The 13,491-nt window shown below is 38.1% G+C and overlaps 1 protein-coding gene across 2 annotated transcripts in view; it reads left to right on the top strand.

The window, feature by feature from the left end:
- The window catches only part of focad (focadhesin), a 106,212-nt gene that overhangs the window by 6,036 nt on the left and 86,685 nt on the right, over window positions 1–13,491 (top strand). For both annotated transcript variants that reach the window (XM_088016079.1, XM_088016078.1), the window contains exons 2-4: window positions 1,603–1,671; window positions 4,431–4,505; window positions 7,575–7,729. In XM_088016079.1, the coding sequence (XP_087872205.1) occupies window positions 1,618–1,671; window positions 4,431–4,505; window positions 7,575–7,729 (284 nt within the window). In that variant the 5' untranslated portion in view covers window positions 1,603–1,617. The remainder of the gene's footprint in view (window positions 1–1,602; window positions 1,672–4,430; window positions 4,506–7,574; window positions 7,730–13,491) is intronic.

The raw sequence follows: 13,491 nt of genomic DNA, 5'->3' as shown, positions 1-13,491 counted from the left end.
CAATAGGTCACATGACCTGGAAGCTATTGAATAAAACCCCTCAATTTTGATGAAAAAAAATTCCAAAAAAATGGAAAATGGCTCAAAATGGAAAACAAATGTCTGTGCCTCATTTATACAGACTAGTAGAACAATTTCAAAGTGATTTTGAATCAATAGGTCACATGACCTGGAAGCTATTGAGGAAAACATTATATTTCTTTGACAGGAATGTTAGGTTCGGTAATTTGTCGATAGTCCCTAAGTGAACCTTCGGGCGCTGCGGCCGGGAGCGGTGGAGAACCGCTGGCCGACAGTAGCGTTCATAAATCGGATCAACCTTGAGCTAAACGCCGCTTACTCCGCGGAGCTCGAATATCGAATATCCAACTTGAAACTAACTTCACTGCGGTGCCTGCGTTCACTGACTGGAAGCTCAATAAATGGCTGACCTAAAAGATTAAAACCTTCTCGGACTGTTAGTACATGAAGCAAAATAAACGCGACCCCAGATAATCTGTCAGACCGACAATGTATGAAACGCGTGAGCCTCTTATGAACGAAGCTGATGTTGGTTTCCAATTCTAGCTTCCAACAGCTAAAAGGCGATTCCACTTAATCTTTCACTATAGTAAGTATAAAAATACTTGTTTCTACTCCAGACTCAGTCCACTGCTTCCGCAGGTCCCCCAAGGTTTGGAATCGGCCCTTCTCCACAATCTTCGTAATTTAAAATGTACTGAAATTTTAGTATATTTAATAGTTTACTTTTAAGTAAGCACTTTAAAAGTAAATTATTTACTTAAGTTTTTTTAAACTTAAGTAAATGGTTAAGTTTAAAAAACTTAACTATTTACCCCGTAGAGGAAATGTGAAAAATATTTCACCAAGGACAGAGTATTGTTTGTAAACTTAAGTGAAGCTTAAAAAGTTCTATTTTGAGCATATATTTTAAAATTTATGCTCAAACAATTTTGAGCATAAATTTATGCTTACAGATTTTAACAATATCTGTAAAACCATATTGTTTAATACTTGAGCAAATATATATTTTGTTCACTTAAAGTATACTTTAATTTAATATATTTCTTAAAAGTGTATTTTGGTACAATTATATTTAAGTGTGTTTAAAGTTATGTCAAAATTGGTACAACCATGCTTTTAGTATACTTTGTATATATTTATAGGTAGTACACTTAATACTTAGTATACTTAAAATGTACTTTTATAAATGTAAGTATATTTGAAATATACTAAAGTATTTTTTTCACTAGGGTAGCCTTATATTTATTTATAGTAACTATTTTTAGTGACTTCAGTAAGAAGTCACTAAATATTACAAAATTACAAAATTGGCAATAGCGGGGTGACTATTGTTAACCGTGCACATCCAGACATGATTTGGTGGATGGGTCTGTCGGTCAGTCGTCTCTCAGGGCAGAGAAAAAGGGGACAGTGGTTGATTTTCAGAGGTCTGCAAAGATGAGACCACTGATTTCCCAAAATTAAGTAAATCAGGAGTGATTTATTGGTGCACCCTTACTAAAAAACCTAAAGTAGACCACTCCTTATTCTCATGAGGTCTTGTAAACTTCTAGTAAGGGAGATTGTTTCTGCTTTCAGGTATGAGGTGCAGTAATGGAGAGTTTCAAGACCCGGTTTGATTTCTCCAACCCTCTTGTCCAAGCCCAGGTAAGCTGCAGAGTCTGGATATCAAAATAATTATATGTATGTATGTATCTATAAACTGGAGTTATACTTTAAGTATACAGCTTTTTATGTAATATAAACATGCTTGATTTGTATATTTTAAGTGTACCATTTTTGTGATTGAATTACATTTAAAATATATTTAGAATGTTTTTTAAGTATATGAGCATTACGTATTTTATATATTAGTAGTGTCATTACAGTATCCTCCAATGACACTTTTGGTGTAGTATAATTGCTAATGAAGTACAGTCTTTGGTTACTTAATGTCTTTTTTTATTCTTCTTTGCCACTTTTTACATTACATGCTTCATACACACTACAGTACTGCAAACATATCAAGCTACCAGTACACAGACGTAGCAAGTACAACACACTTTCTTGCTGAAAAAAAAAATTACATTGGGTATTCAATATATTCACAATGCTAATATACTATCACAGAACTATACAAATTGTCAATATAATAAAAGTTTATAGACAACATGCCTATGAAAATTAGCACAATAAAACAATAGGTACACCTTAGAGGAAATGTGAAAAACTGGTGGTGCCCATCTCCAGCAGTCATCAGATGAGAGGGGGGGTTCACCCTGAACAGGTCATGAGTCCAGCACAGGGCCCTGAAAGCTAACATTGAATAAAATGAATGAAAGAGAAATGGTAGATTAACAAGGGGAATAAATTCTGTCAAATTATTTTCAATATTTTGACATTTGTTAAGCAATTAGTATTGGAAACACTCCAGTTTTTGCTGTGATAAAAATGTAGCCAGCTGCTTAGTGTAAAAAAAAAAAAATGCCATCAAGACGATGTGGAAGTTCATCTTCAGAACTGGTGTGGTGATCTTTTGGAGCCAGAGCCTCTTCTGAGACAGGAAATGCTGTTAGTACCCTTCGCATATATTTATATATACTACACTTAATGCTTAGTATACTTAAAATGTACTTACATAAATGTAAATATGGGGCTGTATAAATAAATCGATTTGGCGATATATATCGATATTTTCCGCCCTCGGAAAGTATCGATTTTTCATCTGCGAGTATCAATCCGTTAAACCATAGGGGTCCATAGCCTTATAGCTCTTTTTAACGTCTATTTTTTTACGGCGCAGCAGCAAGACTCCACCTCCCTCAGTCTCACTTTCAACTCGAGCTTAAAGTACACATTATAAACTACACACCAGTTTTTAAATTGTGTTAATAGGCCAAGCATAACCGGAGTTATGCTAACATTAGTAAACCATATTTTTCCGAATGTCAGAAAAATGTCAAAAGCGCCGCCATTCCCCGGCTTTTCCGATTATGTGAGAGGGAATGAGCTTCCAAACGTACAAAACGAAACGAAACATTAGATTCCTGTGTTTCTGGAAATGTAAAATCTCCAATAAATAACAATGGGCTGTATTTTGTTGCTGAGGAACGAAGTAAAGTTGCGCAAGTAACCGTGAAAGAGAAGCGGAACGGAGAAGCGGCGCTAACGGAGCAGCTGCAAAAGCAGTGAAATCGCGAAATTAATGCAAATTTAGACTGGTAGCATTCACTTCGTAATTAGTTTTTAGCTTAGCGGCTTCTGTTCTGTATATAAAGGATTACCTGAAGAATGAACATGGGTTGATATCATCCGAAGCGGGCGCGCAGCATGCAGCGGCGCTGTGTTTTGAGCAGGAAGACGAAGAGGAAAAAACCCCTAGCCGGAATCCGCGGCGCAGTGAGGATTTCCATGATAACAATGGCTGATCGATCATTCTTATTAGCAACAGACAAAAAGTATCAGAGACTGAGAGTACTATGAGATGCTGGCAGTCTGAGAGGCAGCTACTTAGAGATCCAAGGAGGGGAATAGCGGCGCTGCGTAGCTGCAGGGAGTCGATCACTACGGGGTGAGGCGGAGCCACTACTTTAGCAGTTAGAAGAAAGCAGCTTACACCCACGGCTAACTCCGGGAGACCAGGTAGAAAAGCCTTTTTCCCCATAGTCCAAAAGACTGCATTTGTGGCTGCATTTTTACTCCAAAATGCAGCCACAGTGTCCAAAAGAAAAAAACATAAGTGCAATCATTTGCATATTGAGAATCTACAGAGGCGGATAATCTCCCCACTCTGCTCCTGGATTACCGTTTAAACTTTTGAGTTTTATGTCAAATCCACATGAATTAAATGACAGAAACTAATTCTCTCACTGCGTCTTTGATTCATTTTGTCCAGCTGCAGACTGTTGGACTGTCCAATCAGAGTTAGGTATTGTGTAGTTGGTGCTTTTAATCAGTTTTCAGTTAACTAAATTCAAGTCTATAGAACACAAAATGTCACTAAAATCACTCTGTCCTTCTAAAATGTTTCAGAAAATCGTAAAAATGCACTGAATCGTAGCGAATTGTATCGCTCAACAAATATCGTGATACATATCGTATCGTGACCAGAATATCGTATACCGTATTGCATCGTGAAATTGTATCACTACACCCCTATGTAAATATGTAATATACTCTTTCACTTGGGATAAAGGGCAAAAACATAATTAAAAACCAATATATGGGAGTCAGTCATTGGGCTGCCAAACAACAGCTGATAAACTACCAATAGATACCTAATAAACTGATTGGTCAGTGAGGGAGCAGAAATATTGTTTATATGATAATTCATGTAGATGTTGTTTGTCATTGTGTCTGATAGATGTTGTAATTGATAGATGTTGTAATAGATATAAAATTTCACCAAAACCTGCCTATTTCGTCAGACGGTGAGAACTCTTGTTGCTGCTGTGCTGAAGGAAAAAGGCTCAAATGGGCAAATCACCCAGTCCTCCACCCAGGTGAGTTCATAAATTATTTTGATTAGCCTTAAAGCTTCAATAATCTAAGATAGATCTGGGAAATAAGAAGTGTTTTTTGATTAAATGTAAATAAATTTTCTTGATTCATACCCTGATTTGTAAGTTTGTTATTGCTGATATACCTTCAAGAAATTAGAAATGCAATGATTGTAGTTTTCTGATTGATCAAGGCCCAGATAACAAGAGATGTTAATTCAGTGTTGAATTGAATTAACATTAATTAATTCAATTAGTTAATTGAATTAATTAATTAGTTGAATTGATTAATTCAACCAAAAGTCAACCAAGAGGTTGAATTTTGGTTGAGGTCGACGATTAATGGTGGATCAACCATCAATCAATCATCCAATTCTAGGCAATTAACTAATGTTGAAAAGTTGTCATTGAATAAATGTTGTTTTATGGTTGACTTCTAAGAATTGAAATGCCAACATCTAATCCAGTGTTTTTCAACCCTGGTCCTCAAAGCATATAACTATATGATAATTCATGTAGATGTAAGTTTTAGGCATTTCCTAATTTAGCACACAGGATTTCAATTGATAGCTGATTAACAGGGTTTTACTGAATTGCAATCATCTGAATGGGGGTGCTGAAGCAGGGGAACATCTGAAACATGCAGGTCAGTGTGCCTTGAGGACCAGGTTTGGGAAACACTGGTAATCAATGTTGAATCAATGTATGCTGTTTGTCGCACCCCTTTTCTTCTTCTCCTCCTCCTCATTGAGCTCCGGGTGAGAGCATTTTATTATCGGGTGGCAGGGGTTTATCATGTTTTAAATTAAACACTACAGGTTGAGAGTAGTGAGTTGTAATTCCTTTCTGTACATTTTCTTACTTGTCTGTAAATATCATTACTGACTGTTTGTGCATTATGTGTTGACATAAAAACATCTACAAGTCACTACAAGCAGTGAAGCGGTCCACCTTCCCCTTTTTACACTAGTGGTATATCCCAACCACACACACCCTTTGCTGCTGGCTTGGTTTCAGGCTGCTTCTGAATTGAATTCTTCTCTGAGAATTTTTGCAGTAAGTTTGGTGATATTACTTTTATCCTAAATTTTCTATATGTCTATAGAAAAATATCTGCATTGTTTTGTGCCTATGCAGCAGCTTGATAGGTAAATGTAATTATATATGTCAACTAACATTAAGATAAAAATCCGTAAATATTCATTGACATGTCCTTATTAATTTAACTATGAGTGTACAAGTATGTTTTCTGTGTTTGTTCTCAGACCTATAACTGGTACATTATTTAAAACCTCAACGTGTTTTAAAACTTTTCAAATGTTTTTGTCGTCTTCTTAACCGGTGCCTTCCTCACTCTTATTTTTGTGGCAGTTTGACCCAAAGCTGACTGACACTACAGCAAAACTGTCAAGACGTGACTTCGCTATGACCCAAAAGCGGGAGGAAGAATCAAGGAACCAAAGTGACACCAATCAGAGTCAAGCTTGGGTTACCCCAACACATACTGTTTCCCTGGTTCATACAGTACAAGGCTTACCCTCATGGACACTGTTCTTCCATGGACAATGGATTGTTGTTCTGAAAGCCAAAAAGCAGTCAAATATATTTACAGATCTATGCCTGTTTTCCTAAATAAAATGTAATATTAATGCCACATTGTTATTTTTAAGTTTGTGTCCATACATTTTTGGAAATATGGTAATGTAAGATATTTGTGAACAACATAATATCAATGTCTGCCAACAAAATTGTGTTTAACACTAGGGGACAAACTTTTAATGGCATTTTATGGTGTAGATATATAAGACCAAATAGTGTACATTAATCAATATTGTTTCCTTACCTTTGATTCAATATAAAATCAGCACAAATGTGCATGTAGATCCACATTCAGATGATGGCTGAATCAACATTGATATACTACGACTGAAACCCTAACGTTGATTCAACATATAAATCACCGACCACTTTCAATATCATTTCAATGTCAGGCTTCAGTGTGGATTCAATGTTTCTGCCTAACTAAATTTCAACATTTATTCACCCATATTTTGCTATCTGGGTGGTATTTAAAAGGCCTGAGCTGTCGATTCTGATTTTGGCCGATTCCAATTTTTCATCTAAAAAGTGGCTAAATGTAGCAACAAAATCACTAAATTGGCAATAGTGGGGTGACTGTTGTTAACCACACACATGCAGACATGATATGTTGGGCGGGTCTATCAGTCAACTCTTTCTCATGGTTGAAGAAAAGGGGACAATGACTGATTTTCAGAGCTTTGCGGAGGTAGATATAATTGGACAAGATCAGTTTCTAATGCAAGTATTGGCTCATCACCCAAAATAAAGAAAATTACTGCAGATTTATCAGTACACCTTAGTATGAATCATAAACCTCTTTTGTCTGGAGCAGAATAAAAAAAAATAAATAAATCTTATATCCACATCATGCTAATGTATATCTGCTTTTTGTGCAGTGACATGGAAGCCATCATGCAGTTGGAAAATTATGCTCTCATATAATTTTCCAACATGCAAAAATGTAGCAGTTTTGCATAAAATCAACACATTTTATGCAGGCTGACCAGATAAGCTAGGCTGTCATAGATGTGCTGCACATGTAAAAATTCACAAATCTTGTATAATGCACTTAAGCTTTACTATACATGTGCTACAGATCTGACATGTTATGAATATGCTTCACTCACCTTGACATGGTGAATCCTTTAAACTTGAAAGTGAGACTGACAACATGACCTGATTTCTAATAAATTTGGTTTAAACTTTCTAACTCACCCATTGATTGAAATTGTAATCCAGAAGATCAGTTGATTTCTTAACAAAGAATATAAACAGATACAGTTACACCACTTGAAAAGTCAATTATATCACTTGACATGTCTTGATACAGTTGAGTACTGTGAATCCTATACACACATCTTATATCAGTTTCTCTTTTCCAAGATATACCTTTCATGATTGTAGTAGAACAAATTATGAAAAAATGTTTATTTACATGTTTTCATGGCTCCTTTGTTTGACCTGACATGACCTGATTGTGTTACATCTCAGGGCCCAGCATTGGAGGCTCTCTGGGAGCAGTGCAGCAGTGACTGCGCTCTGGTGCGTTCAACATGCTGTGATGCCGTGGTGCTTTTAGTGGATCAGGGCCATGCAGACCTGCAGTTCATTCTCAACAGTGTCCTCAACCTCCTGCCTTCTGCCAGGTACACACTCTCAGCTTCTTTTCCAGAGTGTTGTTTTTTACTTTCGCTATATGACAAATTTTCAGTTCAGATGATTAAATTCTTTTTTTGTTGTTTTTACAAGATAGTTGTTTCTAAATATACTGAATGACTGAGCAACTTGCACATCTCACTCCAGAGCAATTTAGCTGGGGGGCTGTGGCTTATTTTGGAGGGGCGGAAGGGGCACAATAAACAAGCTTTTAATTTAATATTAATACATAAACAAGTATGTAGCCTTTCAAATAAATTGTATTAATTGTATTAATACAAAATAATTGCTAACATGACATGTAGAAAATTCTTATGTTAGAGTAAGAGTAAGCATATGTCTTTTCAATCTGTGAAGTATATTTCTTTAAATGCTAAAATTTATCTACTCAAGTAAGTACAACAGCATATTAGGGTCACTGTAGGTGGAAAAAAACAGGGAGTACATTTCCATTAAAAAGCTCAGAAATGATCTGGGAAAAAAAATCAAGAACATTTCTGAGCTCCAAAACTTGAAAATTTGCTACTCCTACAATTTCTTTCCACACCAAAAAGTTACTCAAGTAGAGTAACCAGTACTGCCCCTGAATAGATAACAACAAAACTATGGGTAGTAGCTTATTCTTGATAACAAGCTTAACATAATCTATTGGCTTGTATTTGTCATGATTTAGCTAACGTTGTCTGCATCAAACAGCATTACTCAACTTACTCGTTATTTGACTGAAAAAAAAAACTGTGCAGAGTTCTTTACCTTTTGTTGGTTTGCTGCCATGATTCTAACACACACCGCTTGCAGATTTGCATAGAATCAAGTTCCCGTCACTGCCCCCCAAAAGTCCGGCGCAAGCATCCTGTTGCATTTAAAGGCGGCTCAGAAAAACATGTTAAGAGATTAAATAGTTGTAATGGCTGAGAAAAGCGCATGGGACAGAGGACACAGATGTGGGATGCACTGGAGTCCCTACTGTATAAAGTTGAGATAGATAAGGCTTCTGCATGTTGGTGTTCCCGCTAAATCCTGAATATACCAATATGGGTTGTCTTGGCCTTTTTATCGCAGCCGTGGGGTTTACCCTGACTGGGAACGAGAATACAACCTGCTGAATGTGACAGGTAGCCAATCAGAAAGCGTGGTGACTTAAGAACAGAGGGGAATCCCAAACAGCTGACATATCGCGCAACTGTGAGTCCGGTGGATATCGGAGATGATATGTGGAAATGTTTATTATTATATGTAAAGGTCATTATTACATATGTTTATGTTTATTCCGTTAAAAATGTTAACTATGAAAAAACATAGTCGCCATAGTGCAGCAAATAGAGCGGCTGCTCCCGCTGTCTTTTATCCACCGCCTTTTCTTTTTGTTACGTCTTTTATCTCTTAAAATGAGTCCACAAACTGTCACTATTGCTTCTACATTGTCATCCGTGTTTGGTCATTCTAAATTCCCGTATGCTATGTTGGGAGTTTTGTGGATTTTCTTCTGGAATCGCGATGTTTGTGACTGGAATCGGTTCGTGTGACTCACAAGCTCTACTCATCTCCTTTCGACCACTGCCCAAACGCTCTCTGACTCTGGTCGCTATGGTAACGTTTACATATCCCTTCAAAATAAGATACAGATGCGCCACAAAAACGAGCATTTTACTTTCGTGAAAATTTTAACTCACGATAATGACTAACGGGAGGCCTGAGCTTGTTTCTCTGCAACGAGACGGTCCCATCTGGGAATGATGGGAGACAATAACACCCGAAGTGTTGCTTATATCCACAACGTGGTTGGTCTCTACGTGGCGAAGCAGTTGGAAGCTACATTGCCTCATTAGCGAGCCGATCGCCGCATGTTACACAGAGTGGCTTGTAATGTTTGACTCACCTACCGGTCCGGGATAAATCCATCCTCCTGTCTCTTCATGGGCCTTTTCCCCTCTGCAAAGAAACTTTCCAAATACATCTGATCCGTTTCTTACTCATTTTGCTGCTTGTGGGCTCAGTGTTGGCGCGCAAGTAACTGAGAGAATCCGGTTAAAGGATTTTCAAAATAAAAGATTCTCCAGACTCAAATAATACATAAAACGGAAATATTTAATTATTTCTTGCGTGGCCCGGTACCAATTGGTCCACGGACCGGTACCGGTCCACGGACCGGGGGTTGGGGACCACTGCATTACACAACAACATGTGGGGTGGAGGGGGTAGTTGGCTGATGCCTCGCAGCCTGACGCCGCCCTTGCAGGAGGAAATAGGAAAAATAAGAAAAACATCAGGTAAGGAGAGGGACAAAAAAACAGCCTGTCTCACACTCTGCTCTCTGCAGGGCAGAGTTTGAGATGAAGAAAAAACCTCGGCACATAAGCACATATAAACACATATAGACAAAACAAGCCCAGTATGAGGAGGAGGTGTGACGTGCATATGGGTCTCATGAGTTATGTGTGTGTCAGACCATAAGCCCTAACTGAAGCACGCAATTTGTCCGTGATTGTCTGTGAATAAGATGTCGGGTTCACCACAAGCGTAAACAGTTCAGGGTCACAGATGTTCCAGGGATGGAACAGAGCCTTCTTTACACATAACAACCATGGGAGGATAGCTGGCCAGCCAAGGCCAGCCCGGGGAGCCAGATTCCGATAGCAATAATTTGTTTAGGTCAGGTGACATCAATTGAATGGCTTCCTTGAAAGTCTCACTGGTGCTTCTCAGTGGCAAATCCAAACAGCCGAATTTAGGGTCTGATCCGAGCGAACAACGTTCTTCAAGATCACACTACATCCATTCTGAGTCCGAGATCTGCTGCCTGGCCACCGTCCTGTTCCAGTATGCGGCTCAGCTCTCGTATCATCTCAGTTTGACTGTTGATCACTCTGCAGATCTCATTACCGTACCCGGCAGCCTTGAAATGGCCAAAACGACTGCCGGTATCTTCCGAAATTTTCAATAAGCCAGGTATCCGCCAACTCCAATAAGCAGAAAACCTGTCATCATGAATCCAATCATGTACACATCTTCAACATCCTCGACTGACAGTATCGTCAGACACACGGTCTTCCATTTCCATGTAGAATCCATCGTATATCCAGCGAAGGATGTCCCTACGGGACATGAGGGTTCCCCTTTACCCGGTTTCCCAGTGGAAAAAATTGTATCAATTGTACTGAGAGACCAGCTGACCAGATCCATAATTTGCAGCTTTTGCAGCTTTGGAAGTTATTCAAAAGAAAGACTCTAAAAACACAGGACACAGACACTGAGCAGGGAAGATAGGGAGGGCAGGGAGACGCAGTTAAATTCATATGTGTGCTCTGATTGTTCTGTTAGAACAGAGGTGTCTCTGGCAACAACAGGTCAAGATTAACCCACAATTCAGAAAGCATATAAGAAGCAAATCACCTATGCATTGACATCAAAGCATGCTAAAGAAAATGCAAAATAACACATTTTAGAGCTGTAGCCATAATACCTTGATACCGCAAAACCATGTGTAACACTCGCTATGTGTTTACAGTTAATAAATTTGTAATAAGACCAGAGCTAGGTTCGGCTACTGAAGTAGTGAGAAGTGTAGTTTGAATTAATGACCACAGACCAAAGAAAATTAAGTTAAAACAGCCGACTTATTATTAATTTAAAGGACAATAAAGAATAAACAACAACAATGTTACACAATTAACACACAATGACACAAATTCAAAAAAAGAAAAATAGTTTCCAGTTCCTTTCAGAGTATTTTATAAATCTAAATTAAGGATACTATTTATTTTACCTAGGTTATAGTTCTATTTAGGTTCTAGTTAATACTATTTAGTTCTATTTAAGTTCTAGTTAATACTATTTATCTATTTTGATTTACAGTTTGTTTTAATCTGTTTAATCTATTTTTAATTCTTTGGTGTTTCCCTTAAGGAGTTAAAAAAAAAACAATAACAGCAAAACAACAACACAGCAGAACAATTCAGAAAGGACAGATCAAACTGTGCTTCAGATTGATGTCTTGTTTCTTCCGATGATCCAACAGTTAATTCTGTTTCAGTGACCCACTGCTAATACGCATGACAACATGGGCAGGTCATACCAAGTTGCAGGGTTGGCAATGTCCAGCAGAAGGCGTAGCTCCTACTTGATGGTCTTTAGCTCCAGGGTTGGCTCGCCATCTCGTTCTCCTTAGGAAGATCCAGTTCAGTGATGATCCGAGACTCTTTAGGAGGGTTCAGTTCAGTGACGATCCGAGACTCCTTAGTCCAGATCCCAGCCGAACGTAAACGACAAACAAAACAAAACAAAACAAACAAAAAAAAAAAAAAGCCTGTTGCCAACAAAGAGCGACAGTTAGCAACAGTTAGCTCCTCTGCTGATAAGCCGTTGAATTTCTGTTGACAAGAGCAGCTGTTAGCTTCAGCGGATCAGCTGTTACTCCTGTTGACTTTCAGTTGGCTTGCTGTTAGCACCAAGAGCAACAGCCGACGCCTCCGCTGATCAGCCTTCGCTTCAGCTTTCCATTTAAGTTAAATAATTGTTTAACAAATACATTATCTTTAAAAAAAAAGAAAACAAAAGAAACAAAATACACTTTCAACTCACCAAGTCCAGTTCCACAACACAAAAAAATGATCCCGAACGCAGTCAGGGTGAGAGAAAAAATATGCGAAAAGCTCCTTCTCAAGAAATAAAAACACAAACTCGTCTTAAACAGCAAATCAGCTACGAGTGGTCCATTTCTCTTATCCGTCTTTTCTTTTCAGCACAATCCCGTTTGCTTCTGCGCTCTCTGCTTGCTTCACGCTCTCTGCTTGCTTTCTCTCACGTCAGAGAACGTAGTAACCCGATTGGCTGAAGCTAGTCACGTGGGTTACACATAAATGTGACCCTTCAGAATAAGAGAATAACAATTTTAAGATCTATTAATTCCCTATTTATTTTCCTATTCATTTATTTCCTATTTATCTAATTTACTATTATTTTTATGAAGAGGCTATTTTAACCTGGGTTACACATGGTATTTTTATCTAAGGTTATTATGCTGCCATAATCTGCGGCCCACACAAAGTAATTCAGGGGAACCCAACTGAAGGACTCCTCAACATCCAGAAAACACATATGAACTGAGCAGTCAAACCCTGATGATTTCATCAGTAACTCTTAAAAGTAAAGATCTGCTTCCGTTATCTGAGTGAAAACTACTCTGCTGTACCTCCTGAGCCACTGCTGCCCCACCAAATAATGTTGCATGAGTATTAGTCACAGCTCTAGATATTCACTCAAGGTATGTTTGGTGTGAAGACCATGTGGGGGATAGTTGATGGCTTACAGTTTTTCTGTCTTGTCTCTGAGTTTTCTGTAGCGCCTGCCAGAAGCATTTAAGTGAGTTTCTAGAAAGGAGGGTGGGTGAGTACCCACGGTTTGAAGGGGTCTTTAATGATACAACTGGTTCTGCATTGGAGTCTGCCGATGTGCCGTGGAGTTCTGGGCGGTTGGTCAGCAACTGTTTGGCGAAATGTGTAAAATACTGTAACTTAATGAGCTGTGGTGGTAAATTTAAGATGTATTTATTTCATAAAGGGGACAATGCATATTAATCAACATGAATACATCACAGCAACATGCCAGAGTCAGAGAGGCTAATTTTTATCTGTAGATTCCAAGCAGGTTGTTGGAAGGGATTGAACATTACATTTAAAATTCATATCAACTTACATGGCCTATGATTTATGACAAATTTCAATGTGTAGATAAAAGTACTGTAGTTAATAGT

This window comes from Poecilia mexicana, unplaced genomic scaffold, assembly GCF_051168715.1.
Source record: "Poecilia mexicana isolate PSO_F unplaced genomic scaffold, ASM5116871v1 scaffold_18, whole genome shotgun sequence".
NCBI lineage: Eukaryota > Metazoa > Chordata > Actinopteri > Cyprinodontiformes > Poeciliidae > Poecilia > Poecilia mexicana.
This window is presented reverse-complemented; position numbering and strand designations above follow the sequence as displayed.